The 21,545-nt window shown below is 52.7% G+C and overlaps 1 protein-coding gene and 1 pseudogene across 2 annotated transcripts; both read right to left on the bottom strand.

Annotated features, from left to right (window-relative positions):
- The window catches only part of LOC126652463 (zinc finger protein 239-like), an 81,139-nt pseudogene extending 60,123 nt beyond the window's left edge, over positions 1-21,016 (bottom strand).
- Positions 1,648-21,018, bottom strand: LOC126652461 (zinc finger protein 239-like). 2 transcript variants are annotated; one of them, XM_050339215.1, is made up of 4 exons: positions 20,895-21,018; positions 20,039-20,117; positions 19,600-19,904; positions 1,648-2,196 (listed from the first exon to the last, which is right to left on the bottom strand). In XM_050339215.1, the coding sequence occupies exons 2-4, from the start codon at positions 20,088-20,090 to the stop codon at positions 1,663-1,665; spliced, it is 891 nt and encodes a 296-aa protein (XP_050195172.1). In that variant the 5' UTR covers positions 20,091-20,117; positions 20,895-21,018; the 3' UTR covers positions 1,648-1,662. The 2 variants fall into 2 exon arrangements, with proteins under 2 accessions (XP_050195172.1, XP_050195171.1); XM_050339214.1 differs by lacking the exon at positions 19,600-19,904 and having other exon boundaries at positions 1,648-2,501.
- Between the last annotated feature and the right edge of the window lie 527 nt (positions 21,019-21,545).

Here is a 21,545-nt window from a genome sequence, read left to right as displayed (position 1 = left end):
CCCCAAACCCCAAATCCCAAACCCCAAAAAATCCCAAACCCCAAAACCCCAAACCCCAAAACCCCAAATCCCAAATCCCCCAAACCCCAAATCCCAAAACCCCAAATCCCAAGCCCAAATCCCAAATCCCGAAATCCCATATCCCAACCCCCTAAATTATAAATCCCAAACCCCAAACCACAAAACCCCAAATCCCAAACCCCAAAACCCCAAACCCCAAATCCCAAACCCCAAATCCCCAAAACCCCAAATCCCCAAACCCCAAATCCCAAACAGAACTGGGGGGGGACACCCAGAATTGGGTTGGGGGCAGACAGAACTGGGGGGACACATAAATATATAAATATATATTTCTTTATTTTCTATCTGTCTCTCTAAACCCTTTCTGATGAGATCACCCCCTTGCAGGAAGGTGAGAACATCACAGACAGCTCAGCACGGGGTTCCCCGGGGATGTTTTTGGGGGGTTTAGAAAAAAACAGTCCCCAAATATTCCCCCCCAATGTGGGAGAAACATTCCCCAAATATTCCCCCAAAAAAAGAACCAGACAGACCTGAGGGTAAAAAAAAATCAGACGTGAGGGCCAAAAAAAACCTGAGTAGACCTGAAGGTCAAAAAGAACCGGGAAGACCTGAGGGGCAAAAAGAATCAGACAAATCTGAGGGGCAAAAAAGAATCAGACAGATGTGAGGGTCAAAAAGAACTGGGGAGACCTGAGGGCCAGAAAGAATCAAAGGGACCTGAGGGCCAAAATGAATCAAGAGAGACCTGAAGGTCAAAAAGAACCGGGTAGACCTGAGGGTCAAAAAGAACCAGTTTACACATGAAGACCAAAAAGAACGGGACAGACCTGAATCCATCACCACTTGGCTGTGGAAGATGGGCCAGAGAGGATGAGAATCGTGGAATTATTTAGGCTGGAAAAGACTTTAAAGATCATCCTTGCCCGAGAGTCTCGAGGTGCAGGAAGGACTCCCTGGCTTCCTAAACATCCTAAACTTCCCAGTGCAGCTGAATCCTCTCTCAGCCCCGGACTGTGTTAGCAGTTTAAATTCAAAGGAATTCCAGAGCTCTTAAACCACTTTGTCCCACAGGTTTTTAATGACGGCAAAACCAGAATATTTATATAAAACGAGCAATTTACGCGATTTACAAATGATCAGGCAAAAAAAAACCTTAATCAGAACTATCCACTGCGCAACATAAACCCTAAATAGAAACACTAAAAACCTGCTAGCGGGGTGGAGCAAAGCTGGACAAAAAACCAGGATGGTTTTAGCGGAGTTAACACCGAGACAACCGCCCGGCTCCAGCAGCTGATCTTGCGTGGGAGCCTCGTGATGAGCTGGGTTGGGTCTTCTTGGGCCCGGTCAGGGTGGGACTACCCAGCCAGGGGTCTTCCCAAGGCGGGTCACTGGGAATGTGGGTCCCCAAAAAGGCTGTTCCCAAGGTGGGTCACCAGGGAATGTGGGTCCCCAAAAAGGCTGTTCCCAAGGTGGGTCACCAGGGAATGTGGGTCCCCAAAAGGCTGTTCCCAAGGTGGGCCACTGGGAATGTGGGTCCCCAAAAGGCTGTTCCCAAGGCGGGTTTTCCGATGGGTGACGGCGCTGGAGCAGCGGCCAAAGCTCTTCCCACAGTAGGGGCACTCGCAGGAGCTTCCCTTAGCGGTGGGTCCGTTGGTGTCTGGTCAAGGTAGAGCTGTCGCTGAAGCTCTTCCCACACTCCCCACACATGTAGGGCCTCTCCCCGGTGTGGATGCGCCGGTGCCTGATGAGGTGGGAGTTCTGGTTGAAGCCCTTCCCGCAGTCGGTGCAGCGGAAGGGCCTCTCCCCTGTGTGTGTCCGCTCATGCACGAGGAGCTTGGAGCTGGTCTGAAACCTCTTCCCACATTCCAAACACTTGTAGGGTCGTTCCCCAGTGTGGATGAGCTGGTGTCGGATCAAGGTGGATCTAAGAGTGAAGCTCTTCCCACATTCCCCACACGTGTGGGGCCGTTCCCCAGTGTGGATGTTCTGGTGCTGGATCAGGTTGGAGCTGTCCCTGAAACTCTTCCCACATTCCAAGCACCTGTAGGGCCGTTCCCCAGTGTGGATGCGCTGGTGCCTGAGGAGGGTGGAGCTGTGCCTGAAGCTCTTCCCACATTCCCCACACGTGTAGGGCCGTGCCCCAGTGTGGATGTGCTGGTGGCTGAGGAGGTTCGAGCTCTCCCTGAAGCTCTTCCCACATTCCAAGCACCTGAAGGGCTTCTCCCTGCTGGGAGGCTGCTCAGGGACCACCAGCTCGGAGCTCCGGCTCAAGCTCCGGCCGCCTTCCCGGCACAGGACGGGTCTTTCCTCCTCAGAGCTCCCTGGGCTGGCTTTGCAGCCCCTCCTCCGGGGGCATCTCCGGGCCTTTTCCTCCCCGCTGCCTTCCTGCGCCGGGGAGCCCTTCAAAACGGCCTCTCCCACCAGGCTCTGCCGGGGGGATTTGTCCTCCGTGCTCTCCGTCCTCAGCTCGGAGCCTGGGGCAGGAAGAAAGAAGGACAGGCAGGGGATTTGCCTCCGGCCCAGAGGGAAGGCCAAGGACATCTCCCCAATTCTGGCCCCCACAGGCACCACAAGACAGGGCCAAAAGGGCACTGTCTTCCTCCTCACCTGCCTGGGGGGCCCGCAGCAGCGTCCTGTTCCTCACAGCATTCTCCTCCATCCACCCAAGTTTTGGGAAAGACAAATCCTGCTGAGGGGGAAACAAGGGCTGAGTGCCTTGCCTTGGGGGTTCCTCCTGTCCAAGTCCATCTCTAGAACTCACCAGGCATCTTGGGACCATAAAAACCTCCAAAACACCAAGATTCAGCCCAAAAATCCCCAGCCAGGAGCTCCTCCTCTCTGGTCTCTCCACTTTGGGATTCTGGAGGTCCCCCCTGTTCGGGCTGCTGGGAATCCTGTGTGTATTCGGGGTCTCCCATCTACGGGGTCTCTGCCCTCTCCAGGCTGCTGGAGCTCCCAGGAATCCAAGGCTACCCCATCTCTCAACTTCAGGGTTCTGGGGGACCTCCAAAACATCACGATTCAGCTTAGAAAAACTGAAACCACCAATATGCAGGCAAAAAAACTCCTCAGAAGTAGCAAGAAGACCCCCGCCCCAAACTGCAAAAAGTTGAGATTCAGCTGAAATATACTCCAGATTATGAAGATTAGCCCAAAAAATCTCTCCCACAAGTTCCCCCTCTCTGGGTTTCAGAGGGTCTCTCCTGTCTGGGATGTTGGGGGTCCCAAGGGTCCTTTCTCCACTGACTCTCACCTTCGGGGTTCCGCCTTCCCACACATTCCCCCTCTCCAGGTTCTCCACCTTGTTGTCCCAAGGATGCCAGGGGTCCCCACTCTCCAGGCTTCCCCTTCTCCGCTCCCCCCGTTTCAGGCTCCCGGGGTCCCGGGCTCCTCCCTCTCCGTGCTCCCCCCTCCAGCCTGCCGGGGGTCCCCCAGCTCCGGCATCGCCCGCTCCGCCCTCCACCCTCGGCAGCTCCCAAACACAGAGATGGCACTTGTTCCTCTGCAGGGACTCCAGGGCAGCAGGGTGACTCCTGCACCATGGATGGAATGGCACAGGATCCCCTGGGTCCCCAGGCTGGATCAGCACTCGGGGATACAAACTGACCTCGGGCTCAGGATGCAGCTGCGAGCACAGATTGCCCTGCAAAGTCTGCAGGGAGTCAGTTGAGCTCTGGAGAGCAGATTGTGCCCCAGGGATGGGACCTCAGGTCCCCAGGATGAAGCATCAACCAGCAATAGACACAAAAGGTCCCACCGAGGATTTCTGGGGGAGTGTCCTGGAGGGAGGGGACAGTGCTGAGGTCTCCCTGAGCCTCCTCTTCTCCAGGCTCAACAACCCCAGCTCCCTCAGCCTCTCCTCACAGCACTTGTGCTCCAGTCCCTTCCCCTGCTCCAGCCCCTCCATGTCCTTCCTGACCTGAGGGGCCCAGAGCTGGACACAGCACTCCAGGGTGGCCTTCCCAGCGCTCAGTGCAGGCCAAGAATCCCTGCCCTGCTTCTGCTGCCACACTCTTCCTGAGCCAGGCCAGGATCCCTTGGCCCTCTTGGCCCCCTGGGCACACTCTGGCTCCTGTTCAGCTCCTGTTCCTCCACACTCCCAGCTCCCTTCCTGCCTGGCTGCTCTCCATCCCGTCTGTCCCCAGCCTGGGGGCTGCCGGGGCTTGTTGTGGCCAAAGGGCAGGACCCGGCCCTTGGCCTGGTTGAACCTCATCCCCTTGGAATCAGACCATGGATCCAGCTTGTCCAGCTCCCTCTGCAGAGCCCTCCTGCCTTCCAGCACACCAATATACATCCCAGCTTGGTGTCAGCTGCCAATTTGCTCATGAAATGCTGGTTCTGCAGGAGCTGGAGATGCTCAAGGGGCAGCAGGACCAAGTCAGGGGCCTGGGGGGGTCTGGGAGGCTTTGGGGTCCAGGAGGGTCCTGGGGGAGCTGGGGAGGGGCTTTGGGGATTGGGGGTACAAACCAGGACAGACCAGGACAGACCAGGACAGACCAGGACAGACCAGGACCTCCTTGCTGCTCCCCAAATCTCTCCTGGAGCTGGGCCACGTTGTTGTGAGACACCTGATCCCCCCCAGTGCCCTCCCAGTACAGCCCAGTGCCCTCAGCACAGCCCACTGTGTTCCTGTCCCAGGATGCCAAATGATTCCTCTTTGGGGGGAGGTTGGATGGGGATTTGGGGGGGGTTGGGGAGTTAAAAGGGGTCTCAGGGGCACTGGGAGGTCAAACGGATTGGGGGGGGCGGGGATTAAAGAGAAGAGGGGGGTAAGGTGACATTTGGTGGAGTTATTGGGGCCGGGGGAGGGACAGGAGGGGCAGCACCACAACCACGTGAGTCCTGAGAGCCCCCCCTGCTGTCCCCAAGACCCTCCTGCTGTCCTCAATTTCCCACTTGGCACCTTGAGATCCTCCAGGTATCTCCAATGTCCCCTGGGCCTCTCCATGGCCCCAATTCCCCCCTTGAAACCCCCTATTCCACTGTCCCCAAACCCCTCCCCACTGTCCCTAAACCCCATCCCTGATGTCCCCAACCCTCCATCTTCCCCCAGAAGGCCCCCCTGGACCCTGTGGACCCCAAAATGGCCCTGTCCCCCCACACTCACAGAAAGGCCAAGGGCATCTGGGGACACTTGAGGGGTTTTGGGGGCACTGGGTGATTACTGGGGGATACTGGGACACACGTGGGGAAACCAGGGAGGTACTGGGAGGGACTGGGGACTTACTGAAGTACGCTGGAAGGGACTGGGTGATTAGTGGGTGATTACCAGGACACACGGGGGGACAGTGGGAGGTTACTGGGCCATACTGGGGGTTACTGGGTGCTCACTGCAGGATCATTGGGTCATACTGAGTGGGGCAGTGGGAGGTCACTGGGAAACACTGGGTGGCCACTGGGGGGTGTTACTGGGCCATACTGAGGGTCAGTGGGAGGTCGCTGGGCTATACTGGGGGCACTGGGATCCCCTTACCTGCATGTGGTTCATCTCCTCGCCAAGACTTTGGGTGGCACTACCAGGACCCTCCCTGAGGGCTCGGGAGACCCCTGAACCCCACTGATAGGCTTTAGGGGACTCCCGGACCTCCGTCCCTGTGGGGTCTTTGTGCGATGAGTTTTGGGGGTCTCTGGGGTTCAGGGGGGGGCATCAGAACCCGTTTTCCTGCGGTCGGTCCGCCCAGCCGGCAGGGGGCGCTGTGGCACGAGCGGCAATGGCGGCGCCGCGCGAGGCCTTGTGGGAGTTGAAGTTCCTTTAATGAGAACTCCGCTGGCGCCTGCGCAGTGCAGCCATGGCGTTTAAACAGCTCCCCCGGGAGAGTTCCATGGCCCCAGCCCTTTCAGGGACCTCCTAAACCCCTTCAGGCACCTTCACCCTCCCCTCTGAGCGCCCTCAGGACACCAAATCCCCTCCGCGACCCCCGGGAGCCCCTCACGGACCTCAAAACCTCCTCGGGAACCCCGAGCCCCTCCTCTCCACTCTGCCGAGCCCTCCAGCCTTCCCGCCCACAGCCGCGCTCCCTGCAGCCCCCGAGCGCATCCCCAGCCCCGCCGCAGCCCCCGCCGGGGCTCACAAAGTCGGAGCAGATCCCGCTGTCGCCGCCATCGCTTTCCCGGCAGCCACCGCGGGGCTGTGCGCGCGCACCGCCGGCAGAGACCCCGCCCCGCCCCTTTTCCGCGCGGGGCACGCCGGGAGTTGTAGTTGCAGCGGCTCAAAGCTCCAAACTCCCCAGACTCAATTCCCCACGGGCGTTCCTGGGGCAGAGCGGGGCAGAACCGGGGCGGGGACGGGACGGGCATTGGGTGGAAATCATTATAAAAACTGTAACCCCTGCGTTGGAAGGGATGGGTGTGGGTTTGTATTCCTGGACCCTCATGGAAACCTCTGCTGCTTCTCTGACCTCCTGCCTAGTTGGGCCTGGAGTCTTTTCCTCTGCAGCCTTTTAGAGAACAACGTTTATGGGGTTTTTGAGGACATGGCCTTTATGAGGAGAGCCTCTTATGAGGGGTTTGGGCTTTCTGAGGACAGCACCTTTATGACCTGCATGGGCTTTATGCAGAGAGATCTTTTATGATGAGAGCTCTATCATGAGGTGTGTGGGCCTTATGAGGACAGTGCTTTTATGACATTTATGGTGTTTATGAGGGCAGAGCCTTTATGAGGTTTGCCCTTCTGAGGTGCACAGGCTTTATGAGGACAGAGCCTTTATGAGGTTTATGGCATTTATGAGAACATCTCCTTTATGATGACAGCCCCATGAGGAGGTTTATGGGCCTTATCACGACAGGGGCTTTATGAGGTCTGCAGCATTCTGAGGTGTGTGAGGGTCATGAGGACAGAACCTTAATGAGGCTGCCCCATTATGGGGTGGATGGGTTCTATGAGCACAGAGACCTTCTGAGACTGCCCCATTGTGAGGTGGATGGGGTTTATGAGGAGAGACACTCTAGGATGGCCCCTTTATGAGGTTTATGGGCTTTATGAGGAGAGCACCATTATGACATTAAGGGTGTTATGAAGACAGAGCTTTCATGATGAGAGCTCTTTTATGAGGTGTTTGGGCTCTGTGAGGCCTGCACCATTGTGAGGTTTATTTGCTTTATGAGGGCAGTGTCTTTATGAGGCCTGCACTGTTATGAGGTGGATGGGGTTAATGAGGGCAGAGCTTTTATGATGTTTATGGGTTTTATGAAGACATGGCCTTTATCATGGGAGCCCTTATGAGGTTTATGGGCTTTATTAGGACAGCACCATTGTGACATGTATGGGCTTTATGAAGACAGAGCTTTTATGATGAAAGCCCCATTATGAGGTTGTTGGGCTTTATGAGGACAGTGCCTTTATGGGGCCTGCACCATTATGAGGTTTATGGGTGTGATGGTTCAGACCTGACTCCCTGCCAAATGCCCAAAATCACAGTAGCAACCCTCTTCCCCCTCCTTTCTTCCCTTAGGGCAAAGGAAAAAAAAAAACCTATAAAAAATTGAAGAACCCCAAATCAAGCTAATTACATAAAAACATATATATTTACGTATGTTGCAGTTATATACAGTTAAGATGCTATGTACACAGCACAGGGAATCCAAACACTTCCTGAAGGAAAGGGAAAGGGGAAAAGGGGACAAAAGGGGACAAAAAGGGACACCAAACATATATAAACAATCAAACTCAAGAACTATCCTAATAACTAGCAAAACAAATCTCACCACGTCCCTTAGAAAAGCAGGATTGGCAGACAGGGCCAGCACTCTCCAATCTCCCACGTGGTAGGCCAGGGGTCACTGAAGGCCTCAGCCTTAGGTAAGCGAGACCAACGCAAGGACCCCCTGCCCTGAACCTCGCTGGAAGAGAAGAGAGCGAGGTCTCTGATCTCCAACTTATTTATACTCTGGATTATGTAAAATTCATATGGAATAGTGCGTACATGGCCACTTCCTTGGTTACAAGCTGGTTACCAGGAAGGCCTAGACCAAAACCATCACAGGGAGGAATCTTCATTCTTATTACATTTTGGGACACAGACTGACAATTCCAGGGCAGGGGCTCTGACACCAAACAAATGCAATTCCACCCAGGAAAGGACGCCCTTACCCTCCATCTCTGCCCTGCAATTGGTGAGCCACTCTTGGCACTCCAGGCACAAAGAGACCTTCTTGTGCTGGCACCTTTTGTCTGGGATGTATCTTCATTCTTCTTCCAATTTGGGATTCCGACTGACAGTTGCAATTCAGGGGTTCTGACACCAAACAAATGCATTTCCACCCAGGAAAGAAAGCCTGTAGTGGTTTTGAGTCTAGGCCTTCCTTGGTAACCAGGTTGTAACCAAGGAACCAAGACCATGTTCCAAGTATTCCATACGATTCGTACATAAGTAAATGTGTAAATAAGAAGGGAGAGGAAGCTTTTGCTCTCTTTCTTCTGACCAACTGAAAGCGCAGGTTTTTCGCTCTCATTGTGCCTGGGTGAAGGAGCGAGGCCTCATGTGCCTGGTTGGCCTTGAGAAGCAGAAAATGCCGGCAGTTTTTGGTGTGATTCTCTGCTAACTTAAGGAAAGTATTAGGGTAACGGTTTGGCTTTATGGTTCAGATTCAGGTTTAGGATCAGGGTTAGTGTCAGGGTCATGGTTAGGGTTAGACTTAGGGTTCAGGCTTGGGTTAGGGTTGGAGTAAGGGCTAGGGTTAGGGTTAGGGTTAGGGTTAGGGTTAGGGTTAGGGTTAGGGTTAGGGTTAGGGTTAGGGTTAGGGTTAGGGTTAGGGTTAGCGTTAGGGTTAGGGTAAGGGTTAGGGTTAGGTTAGGGTTAGCGTTAGGGTTAGGGTTAGAGTTAGGGTTAGGGTAAGGGTCAGGGATTCTGACAATTCCTGCAGAGGGGTTCTGACACCAAACAAATGCATTTCCACCCTGGAAAGAGAGCCCTTACCCTCCATCTCTCCTGTGCAATTGGTGAGCCACTCTTGGCACTCCATGCACACATGGAGCTTCCTGTGCTGGCACCTTTTGTCTGGGAGGAATCTTCATTCTTATGCCATTTGAGGGATCAGACTTGTGGAGTGCTGAGCTGAAAAAAGACACACTATGGACAAACCATACTAATTGGCCTCAGTTAGGCCTGCCCCTTACATAGCCAAAAGCCTCTTTGCAGGCAGGGGAAAGATACAGGAGCAGTGATAACAGACTGCAGGAATGTAAACAAAGAGAAACCTGCGACAAAAACAAGGAGGAGTTTTAGGAGAAAAACAATGTCTTCACATCATATGGACATCTGTGTGCACCCAATAGTGTGTCAGTAATGCACGCTCAGTTCGTGGGTTACAGCAAATAACCAATAGTTTGAAAGTGATCACAGCCCGGGGGCAGTGAAAGTATATAAGAGGTTGGGTTATGTAAATAAAGCAGAACATTTGCATAAATCATCCTGATTTGTGTGCAGTTTGTTCTGGAATCTCCTTCGCCGTTATCCACATTATATCACGGCTGTTCCTTTGTTTTCACCATTCCCCTGTGAAGGCACTAGTCCCCAATTATGTCACTGTTGTCTCTGTGATGTCACCAGTGTCATCGATGATGTCACTGGTGTCTCTGAGATGTCACTCCTGTTCTTGTAAAGTCACCGATGTCCCCAGTAATGTCACTGATGTCCTTGGGAGATCACGGCTGCCCCTTTGTTTTCACCACTCTTCTGTGATGTCACTGGTCCACAATGATGTCACTGATGTCCCTGTAATGTCACCACTCTCCCCTGTGACATCACCAATGTCCCCCGTGATATCACTGGTGTCTCTGTGTCGTTATCCTGGTCCCCTGTGATGTCACTGATGTCCCTGTGACATCACAGCTTTCCCTTTGTTGTTACCAGCCCCGGTGATATTTCTGATCCCCAATGACGCCATTGCTGTCTCTGTGATGTCACCACTGTCCCCAATGGTAGCACCATGTCCCCATGATGTCACCAATGTCCCTGTGATGTCACTGATGCCCTTGTGACATCATGGCTTTCCATTTGTTGACAACAATTGCCTATGATTTCACAGGTTCCTGTGTGATGTCACCACTGTTCCCTGTGATGTCACCAATGTCCCCAATGATATCACTAGTGTCTCTGTCTTGTCATCTCCACCTTCTCTAATGTCACCGATGTCCCTGTGACATCACTGCTGTCCCTCTGTTGTCACTCTGATGTCACTGGTCCCCAGTGAGGTCCCTGCTGTCTCTGTGATGTCACCACTGTCCCCTGTGATGTCACCAATGTCCCCGATGATGTCACTGGTGTCTCTGTGATGTCATCATGGTCCCCTCTGATGTCACAGAGAGCCCTATGACATCACGGTTGTCCCTTTGTTGTCAACAGTCCCCTGTGAGGTCACTGGTCCCCAGTGATGTCACCAATGACCCTGTGATGTCACCACTATCCCCTTGTGATGCCACCAGTGTCACTAATAATGTCACTGGTGTCTCTGTGATGTCACATGTGGCCTTGTGATGTCACCGATGTCCCCAGTCATGTCACAGATGTCTCCAATTATGTCACTGCTTTTCTTGTGATGTCACCACTGTCCCCAGGGGTGACACCATGTTCCCATGATGTCACCAATGTCCCTGTGATGTCACCAGACCCCTATGACATCACTGTTGTGTCTGTGACATCACAGTCATCCTTTCATTGTCATCAACCATCTGTGATGTCACTGGTCTTTAATGATGTTACTGCTGTCTCTGTGATGTCACCACTGTCCCCAGCAGTGACACTGATATCCCTGTGATGTCACCAATGTCCCTGTGACATCATGGCTTTTCCTTTCTTGTCATCAATCCCCTGTGATGTCACTGGTCCCCAATGATGTCAGTGCTGTCCCTGTGATGTCACCACTGTCCCCTGTGATGTCAACAATGTCCCTGATCAAGTCACTGGCGTCCCTGTAAAGTCACTGATGTTCCTGTGATGTCACCCCTGTCCTTGTGAAATCACCCATGTCCCATATGATGTCACTGATGTCCCTGTGATACCACGCCTGTCCCTTTCTTTTGCACAGTCCCCTGTGATGTCACTGGTACCCAGTGATGTCACCCATGTCCCTGTGATGACACCAATATCCCCAATGCTGTCACTGATGTCTCTTTGATGTCAACCATGTACTTGTGATGTCACCGATGTCCCTGTGACATCACAGCTGTCTCTCTATTTTCACCAGTCTCCTGTGATGACACTCGTCCCCAGTGATGTCACCAATGTCCCTTTCAATAGGGTTAGGGTTTAAGGTTAGGGTTAGTCTTAGGTTTAGGCATAGGTTTTAGGGTTAGGGTTACAGGTTAGGGGTTAGTGTTAAGGTTTAGGGTTTAGGGGTTTGGTTTGGGTTAGGATTAAGGGTTAGGACTAGGGTTAGGGGTTAAGGGTTTTGGGTTAGGCTTAGGCTTACATTTAGGCTTTGGTTTTGGGGTTAGGGTTCAAGTTTAGGGGTTAGGGTTAGGATTTGGGCTAAGGATTAGTTAAGGGTTAGGTTTTTGGTAGTGTTTTGGTTAAAGTAAGGGATAGGGGTACGGTTTGGGTTTAGGGTTTAGCATTACGTTCAGGTTTGGTTGGGTTTTTTTAAGTTTAGGTCTAGGGTTCAGTGCTGTCTAAGATCCCTCACAGTCCAAAGGTGCCTGCACAGAAAGCTCTTGCTCTTTGTGTAGTGCTGAGCATGACACAACAACTGCACTGGAGAGACAGAGGCTCAGGGCTTTCTTTCCAAGGTGCAATGCCACTCATTCACTTGTAGGGACGCTGGGCTGAAACTGCTGTCTGACAGCCAAAATTCCATAAGGACGAAGAAAACTCCCTGACCAAAGGTGCTCACACAGAAAGCTCTTCCTCTTTATGCAGTGCCGAGAGAGGCACCCCAACTGCACTGGGTAGATGCTGAGTCAGGGTTAGGGTGAGTGTTCGGGGCTATGATTAAAGGTTAGGGTTAGCGTAACTACACAAAGAGCAAGAGCTTTCTGTGTCAGCACATTTGGTCTTGGACAGATCTTAGACAGCACTGAACCCTAGACTTGACCTTAAAAACAAACCTAATTCTGCACCTAATGCTAAACCCTAAACCCTAACCGTACCCCTATCCCTTACTCTAACCCAAATGTTACATAAACCCTAACCAAACCCTATTCCCTAACCCTAACCTTAACACCTAAGCCTAAGCCTAACCCTAAACCCTTACCCCCTAACCTTAACCCTAACCCTTAACCCTAACCCTAAACCCTAACCCTAACGCTAATGAGAGGGACATTGGTGACATCACTGGGGACGACTGACATAACAGGGGATATGTGAACACAAAGAGACAGCTGTGATGTCACAGGGACATTGGTGACATCAAAAGTACATGGCTGACATCAAAGAGACATCAGTGACATCATTGGGGATATTGGTGACATCACAGGGGACAGTGGTGACATCACAGGGACATGGGTGACATCATTGGGTACCGGTGACATCCCAGGGTGGTGTGGAAAAGGGACAAGTGTGGTATCACAGGGAAATCAGTGACATCACAGGGGACATTGATGATTTCACAAGGACAGGGGTGACATCACAGTGACACCAGTGATATCATCAAGGACATTGGTGAAATCACAGGAGACAGAGGTGACATCACAGGGGACTGGTGACAACAAAGAAAAGCCCTGATGTCACAGAAAATTCTGTGACATCATGGGGACATGGAGCCACAGCTGGGGGCAGTGGTGACATCACAGAGACAGCAGTGACATAATTGGAAACCAGTGACATAACAGGGGACTGATGACAACAATGGGAAAGCTGTGATGTCACAGGGACATCGGTCACATCACAGGGGATGTCAGTGACTGCACAAGACCAGAGGTGACATCACAGAGACACCAGTGACATCATCGGTGACAGCCATGATATAACAGGGACAGTGGTGACATCACAGGTTTCTCGTGACAACAAGGATATTGGTGACATCACGGGAACAAGGTGCCACTGCTCGGCACAATGGTGACACCACAGGGACAGCAATGACATCACTGGGGACCAGTGATATCACAGGAGGGTGGCTAAAACAAGGGGAGAGCCATGATGTGACAGGGACATCAGTGACATCAAAGGGTCTAGTGAAATCACAGGGACATGGATGACATCACTGAAGACCAGTGACATCACAGAGGACTTGTGAAAACAAGGGGACAGCCATGATGTCACTGGGAAATTGTTAACATCACGGGGATATGATGACATTGCTGGGGACAGTGGTGACATCACAGGGACAACAGGACATCATTGGGGACATTTTTGACATCACAGGGGACAGTGATGATACCCCAGAGACACCAGAGACATTAACGGGGACAGTGGTGACATCACAGGGGACAGCGGTGACATCACAAGGCCAGGGGAAACATCACAGAGACACCAATGACATGATTGGTGATGTCACAGGGACATCAGTGAAGTCGCAGGGGACTGGGGTAACATCGCAGAAGTACCAGTGACATCATTGGGAACAATGGTGACATAACAGATGACATTGGTGACATTACATGGAAAGTAGTGATGTCATTGTGGTCCAGTGACATCACAGGGGACTGTTGAAAACAAAAGGACAGTTGAGATGTCACAGGGACATTCGTGACATCACAGGGGACATCACTGAGATAACAACAACACGAGTGACATCACAGTGGACTAACGAGAACAGAAGCTAAGCCGTGTCATCGTAGGGGACATCAGTGACTTCACAAGGACAGGAGTGACATCACAAACACACCACTGACATGATCGGGGACATTGCTGACATCGCAGGGGACACTGGGGACATCACAGGGACATCGGTGAAATCATTGGGGAACAATGAAATTACAGAGGATTGGTGAAAACAAAGGGATAGCAGCGATGTCACAGGGACATCAATGACATCACAGGGACAGGGATGAAATCACAGAGACAGCAGTGATATCACTGGGGACCAGTGATGACAACACAGAGACACCAGTGACATTAATGGGGACATCTTTGATATCACAGGGGACATCAATGACTTCACAGGGCCAGGGTGACATCACAGAGACACCAGTGATATAACTGGTGACACTGGTGACATCACAGGGACATCGGTGACATCACTGGGGACACTGGTGACTTCATAAGGATGAGGGTGACAATACATAGACAGCAGTGACATCATCAGGGACATTGGTGACATCCCAGGGGACAGTGGTGACATCACACGGACATCGGTGATATCACTGGGGACCAGTGACATCCCAGGGGACTGGTGACAAGGAAGGGACAGCTGTGATGTCACAGGGGCATCACTGACATCAGTGGGGTCTGGTGACATCACAGGGCCATCATTGTCCCCAGTGGGGACATGGTGCCACAACGGGGGACAGTGGTGACATCACAGAGACAGAATTTACATCACTGTGGACCAGTGAGGTTACAGGGGACTGTTGACAACAAAGGGACAGCCGTGATGGCACAAACCCATCGGTGGCATCAAAGGGGTCTGGTGACATCAGAGGGACTTTGGGGACATCATAGGGACATGGTGGCACTGCTGGGGACAGTGGTGAAATCACAGGGACATCGGTGACATCATTGGGGACCAGTGACATCATTAGGGACAGCAGTGACATCACAGGGACAGTGGTGACATCCGTGGGGACAGCAGTGACATCACTGGAGACCACTGACATCACAGCTGTCTGGTGACATCACAGGGACTGCGATGACATCAGTTGGACAGCTGTGACATCATTGGGAACACCAGTGACATCCCAGGGACAGTGGTGACATCACTGGGGATGTTGGGGATGTTTGGGGGCCTTTGGGATGGCACGTTCCTGGGGGGTTTTCATGCGAGCACGGACGACTCAGCACACCAATGTGATGATCAGAGAGCACCGTTGATTGGAATCAAGCAGCAGTCTTTGATCCAGTTTTCTAACAATACTCTTCTATCAGCTCTGTTTCTTTAACATTCTTTATGTCCTTTCCCACTCTGATAGCTGGTACTGAGACCCTGTTTTCTATATCTAGTTTTGCTACTGCTTCTCTTGGTAGATCTTTCACATCCTGGTACCATCAGAAGGCCATCAGAACAACAGATCACGTTTTCACAATTGCAATATAAGATTGTATTCTCACATCTGCAGCATATCCTCCATATTAGCACTAAAAATCCCTACACTTCCTCCTTTTTCTTTAAACAAAGCAGGCACAGTTTGAGCCAATATGCTGCGAAAACATTGAACCAGACATGGCAGAAAAATACACACTCCTGGAAGCAGAAAGACAACGGGTGCCAGCCATTGTACAGTTTGCATAAGCTGATTCGGGGGGGGCTTTGGGAGGGCACCTGCCCTTCAACACCAGGACTGCAGAGAACTGGGAAGCTTTACTCGGAGCACTGGGAGCAGCAGACGGCTGGTGTGAGAACAAAAGCAGGGCCAGGGGGACACACGACCCCCAAACTCCAGGCAGGGATGGACTGGGGGGTCCCAGCTGGGCCTGAGGCCACGGGGAGGGGCTGCGGCCACCGCCAGCTCAGGAGCTCTGTGGGGAGAGAAAAGGGGTGACAGCAGGCTGGGGGGGCAGGGGGGACACACACGCTCTGGAGAAGGGGGACACGACCCCCAGGGACCCCCCTTTACCTTCTCCCGCAGGTAGAAGCCGAGCCCCAGCACCAAGAAGACGAAACCCAACACGAAGCCCCCGATCCCCATCAAGATCTGCTGCGGACGGTGTCCTGTGGCATCTCTGGGGGGAGCCGGGGGGGTCAGGACCCCCAAAACCTCCCATAGACCATCCAGGACCTCACAAATCTCATCCTGGTCTCTTCCAAACCATCCAAAACCTCCTGAAACCTCCTGTCAGTCTCTTCTGTATTAGTTCATTTGAATCCATTTGTGCCCATAAGAAAGACAGGTACAACAGTCATTCAAATACTACAAAAAATCTTTTATTGCAGTGAGAGTAAAAAAAAGCCCTAGGAAAGAGAATCAAAAACTGAAAAAGAAGACAAAATCACTACTTTATTAGTTGGCATTCATACAATACTACAGCCTTTGTTACAGCATTAGCTCGTAAAAAGGAAATTAAAGGAATACAAAAAAAAAGGATATCAAATGTTTCCTTTCCCGGTTGCTTCCTATCAATAAACTGTGCTCACCTGCACAGACAGGCCAGGCCTACCAGGCTCTGCAGGGCTGGTCGGTGCCCGTGCTTGGTGGGTGTCCCCGCAGAGCAGCACAGTGTGGATGGAAGGATGAGCATCGCTCCCCCCAGCAGTGCTGACACCCCATTCCATCAGCTCTACATTACACTACGTAGGGCCAGGACGCAGCAGAAGGTGGTGCTTGAGTGGCAGCCAAACAGGATCCGTTCATCACCTCATGGCAACAGTCTGGGCGTGCCCCACTGTAGGGCAAGGGGCCAACGACCCCTGCCCACATCATCTTCCTCTCCATCACCTTCCTCAGCCCTATGGACGACCTGTACCATTGTGTTTCAAGGGGATTTGTATCTCTCTTGCAGAGTGGAGCCAAGCCAAGGAGGAACTCAGCTCTGATAATGGGGGACATCCAGTTAACTTTGCTAAAGGCACAATAGGCCTTACAGTGAACTTGTGCAATAAAGGTACACTGTACAACATTCTGGCTGGTTTCACATGGGAATATAATCACTTTCTCACCCCTCTGTGCTCCATTGATCATCTAAATCAAAAGTACCCCTTTACATCATGGTAACCATTATGCATTCTCATTGTTACAAGTGGTTACCATGGCAACCACTATGCATTCAAATTGTTACACCAGTTACCATGGAAACCATTATGCATTCTCATTCTTATGTTGGTTACCCTGGCAACCATTACCCATTCTCATAGTGAAGTCGCTTACCATGGCAACAATTACACATTCTAATTGTTACGTCGGTTACCATGAAAACCATTATGCATTCCCATTGTTACCCTGCTTACCATAGCAACTATTATGCATTCTGGTTGTTACGTCGCTTATCATGGCAACTCTTATGTATTCTCATTGTTACGGTCAGTTATCATGGTAACCATTATGTATTCTCATTAATACTCCAGTTACCATGGCAACCTTTATGCATTCATATTGTCATGTGGGTTACCATGGGAACCATTGTGCATTTACATTGCTAGGCTAGGTTAATACATTTTGCATCGGCAACCATTATGCATTCCTATTGATGCGTAGCTTACCATGGAAACCATCATACTATCCCATTGCTATGGTCAGTTACCATGGCAACCATTATGCATTCCATTTGCTATGGATGGTTACAATGGCAACCATCATACATTCCCATCACTAGGGTCGGTTACCATGGTAACAATGATGCCCTGTTACGGCACTTACCATGGCAACCATCTGTTACACACAGATAATACAGAAATGCCAAAAATTGTTTCTGCCTGTCAAAACCTTCCTATCAAACATTCTCTGTCAGCTCTTTGCCAGAAGTTCCCACCAGGACTTCCCACGGCACTTTTCCTGCCAATAGATCCTGTTATTGTTTATGGTTATCATATCTCCTTTAACATCTGAACTGGCTACATGACAAGAAACCACATTCAACCTCCTTTGAACACTAGAAAAGTTGAGGACAAATTTTTGAAAATCAGGGAGATGAAAGGGAGAAGAACTGGTGACTGTAGCCGAGAATCTCTGCCCACCTCCCCTCCCCTTTTCTCCACCACCGCGTGCTGCCTGCCTGCCACTGGAGACTGGAACTGCCGGCCTGGAGAGAGCTGAGACCACCGTGCCACCTGTGGGAGTTCTACCTTATCCTTCTACCCTGACCATATTTCTGAGGGCCCAAAGCTCGGCTTAGCTGAGACCCTGCTCGGCCTGGGACAGGGGCGTGAGCGGTGAAACCACACCTGGTGCATTGCAGAGAACTAAAGCTGTCAGACCCCCTGCAGCTACAGAGATAACATCCAAAAGCTGCAGAGACAGAGAAAAAAAGGGGCAGAAACTGCTACTCACCCACACACACAGACCAGCTCAGGGGAAAGGTAGCATGGTGGTATCTTCTCTCTGCTTTCAGAAGTAATCGTAAGAGTTTTCCAACGTTTTCTTATTTTTTCCTCGTTCTTTTTGCACCTCTTAGCAATTAATAAAATCAAGTTTTGGTATCAACAGAAAACTTGTGTGAGTTTTAATTTTGCTCAAGGGAATATTCGAATCTGAAGCTCCATCTGCAATATTAAGGCAGACTATAACGAGGGACCATGGAAAAGTGGGAGGAACAGGGAGAAAGGTGGAAAAGGGGGGGTGGTCTGGTGGATCCGGCGGTCCAATGGGGGTCTTTGGGTACAAGGAAGTTGGAAAAGGGGGGGTGACCCCCCTGAGCTCCCAACTGACTGTGGGGTGCTGGGGCTGCTGGATCCAATCTCAACCTTGGGTTATGCCAACACTTTCAGGTTAGAGGAAGTACAGAGGGGGGACTGAACCACTTCTGTCTCTCAGGTTTTAAGGATGGCAAATCACATCTATTGATAGAAATGAATTCTTTAGGGTTACAAATGATCAGACAAAAGATCTTCATCAGAATTACTTACTGCACAATAGAAACACTAAAACTACCAGTAGGACAGCATAAGATAGGACAGTGCTCTACCCTAAAGCAATTGTTGAAGCAATTCTACTCCAGCTGGCACCAAAGCAAGAATTATTCATTAAAGATGGATGGAACTCCCCCAGACCAACGCTCGTGGGGAGATCTCTGCTCTCAACCTCCAGCAGTGACCTTGGGGGGTCCCCAGCCAAGGCAGGAATCTCCACACACCCCCCAAGAAGGGTTCTGTTGGCACAACCTGCCCCTGGGAAAGGGGACTGGCCCTTTCTGGTGGAAAGGGATGGACTGACAGTCACTGGACTCCAGGGGTTGCCTTCCCATCAGGGGGTCATTCGGGGTGGGAGCAGCGGCCGAAGCTCTTCCCGCAGTCAGGGCACTCGTAGGGGCTTCCCTTACTGGTGGGTCCGTTGGTGTCTGGTCAAGTGGGAGCTCTGGGTGAAGCTCTTCCCACACTCCCCACACTTGTAGGGCCTCTCCCCGGTGTGGATGCGCTGGTGCCTGATGAGGGTGGAGTTCAGGTTGAAGCCCTTCCCGCAGTCGGTGCAGCGGAAGGGTCTCTCCCCTGTGTGTGTCCGCTCATGCACGAGGAGAGTTGAGCTGCGCTGAAACCTCTTCCCACATTCCAAGCATTTGTAGGGCCGTTCCTCAGTGTGGCTGATCTGGTGGCTGCAGAGGTTGGAGCTGGTCCTGAAGCTCTTCCCACATTCCCTACACATGTAGGGCCGTTCCCCAGTGTGGATGTGCTGGTGCGGTCAAGGCTGTCCTGAAGTCTCCACATTCCAGTGTAGGAGTCAGTTGGAGCTGTGTCCCTAAAGCTCTTCCCACATTCCTTACATGTGTAGGGTCGTGCCCCAGTGTGGATGTGCTGGTGTTGAATCAGGTTGGAGTGTCTCCTGAAGCTCTTCCCACATTCCTTACATGTGTAGGGCCGTTCCCCAGTGTGGATGAGCTGGTGGGTGAGGAGGTCTGAGCTCTTCCTGAAGCTCTTCCCACATTCCAAGCACCTGAAGGGCTTCTCCCTGCTGGGAGGCTGCTCAGGGACCAACAGCTCCGAGCTCCGGCTCAAGCTCCGGCCGCCTTCCCGGCACAGGACGGGTCTTTCCTCCTCAGAGCTCCCTGGGCTGGCTTTGCAGCCCCTCCTCCGGGGGTATCTCCGGGCCTTTTCCTCCCCGCTGCCTTCCTGTGCCGGGGAGCCCTTCAAAACGGCCTCTCCCACCAGGCTCTGCCGGGGGGATTTGTCCTCCGTGCTCTCCGTCCTCAGCTCGGGGCCTGGGGCAGGAAGGAAGAAGGACAGGCAGGGGATTTGCCTCCAGCCCACAGGGAAGGCCAAGGACATCCCCCCCAAATCTGGTCCCCACAGGCACCACAAGACAGGGCCAAAGGGACACTGACTTCCTCCTCACCTGCCTGAGGGGCCCGTGGCCTCTTCCTCTTCCTCGCAGCCTCCTCCTCCATCTGCCCAAGCTTTGGGAAGGACAAATCCTGCTGGGGGGAAACAAGGCCTGAGCGCGTTGCCTTGGGGATTCCTCCTGCCCAATCCATCTCTGGAACTCACCCAGCATCCTGGGAGCATAAAAAACTCCAAAACACCAAAATTCAGCCCAGAAAAACCCAATTGCTGACATTCAGGAAATAAACTGCCTCAAAAATAGCAAGATTGACACCCCTCCATCACAATGGAAAAATTTAAGGTTCAGCCAAAATATGAAGATTCATGCCAAAAATACTCTCCCAGGAGTTCCCCCTGTCTGGTCTCTCCCCTCTGGGGTTTGGAGGGTCTCCTCTCTCTGGAATGTTGGGGGTCCCACTTAGGGATGCTGGGAGTGTTGGGGTTCCCAAGGGTCCCTTCTCCTCTGACTCTCCCCTTTGGGGTACTGCCTTCCCAGACATTCCCCCTCTCCAGGTTCTCCACCTTGTTGTCCCAGGGATCCCCACTCTCCAGGTTTCCCCTTCTCCGCTCCCCCCGTTTCAGGCTCCTGGGGGTCCCGGGGCTCCTCCCTCTCCGTGCTCCCCCCTCCAGCCTGCCGGGGGTCCCCCAGCTCCGGCATCGCCCGCTCCACCCTCGGCAGCTCCCAGGGGGACCCCAAACCTGCTGTGTCTGCCCAGCCAGCCCCGGGCTGACAGTGGCCCTGACCCTGTCCCTGCTCCTCCCTGCAGGCTCCGTGGCCGGGCACACTTTGTGTTCCTGGGTGCCACCAGCTCAGCAGCTGCAGCCGCTCCAATCAGCGCCCGCAGCTCTGCAGCAAAGCCCCAGCTCACCTGGCACACAGGGCATGGACACAGCACCTTCTCGCTGCTGGGCACTCCCAGCTCAGCCTCTTCCCCAGCACGGGGCTCTCCTGCCTCAGCACCACCTCTGCCTTCCACTTCTTCTCAGGGCCACCTCAGGGCCAGCTCTGGGCTCACCTCCGGGCCATTGCTCAGGGCCACCTCAGGGCCTGCTCTCCAGGACAGGAACCTGCAGGGAGGGCAGATGAGGTGCAAGCCCAGGGGGGCCTGCTTGCACTGGCCTGGGGGCTTCTTTCTCCTCCCACAACCACCCCACAACTTCTCCTGCTTTCCTAAGCCCACATCTTTGCAGACTGCCCTTGTCTCTCTGTCTGCACAGACACATCTATCCCCTGTGGACAGAGCCTCCAGCATGTGCTGTCCTGGAAATGGTACCCAGAGAATCCCAGAGTCAGCCGGCTTGGAAAAGACCTCCCAGATCATCAAGTGCACCCCTTGATCCAACCCCGCCGTGGTTCCCAGACCGTGGCACGGATGCCCAGGGGAGGGGCTTTGGGGATGAGGGCTCTCCCAGTACAGCCCAGTGCCCCCTCAGTGCCCTCCCAGTACAGCCCAGCGCCCCCAGTACAGCCCACTGTGTTCCTGTCCCAGGGTGCCGGGTGATCCCTCTTTGCCAGGGCT

Source organism: Myiozetetes cayanensis, unplaced genomic scaffold (assembly GCF_022539395.1).
Source record: "Myiozetetes cayanensis isolate MyiCay16 unplaced genomic scaffold, myiCay2020 scf88, whole genome shotgun sequence".
Classification (NCBI taxonomy): Eukaryota; Metazoa; Chordata; class Aves; order Passeriformes; family Tyrannidae; genus Myiozetetes; species Myiozetetes cayanensis.
This window is presented reverse-complemented; position numbering and strand designations above follow the sequence as displayed.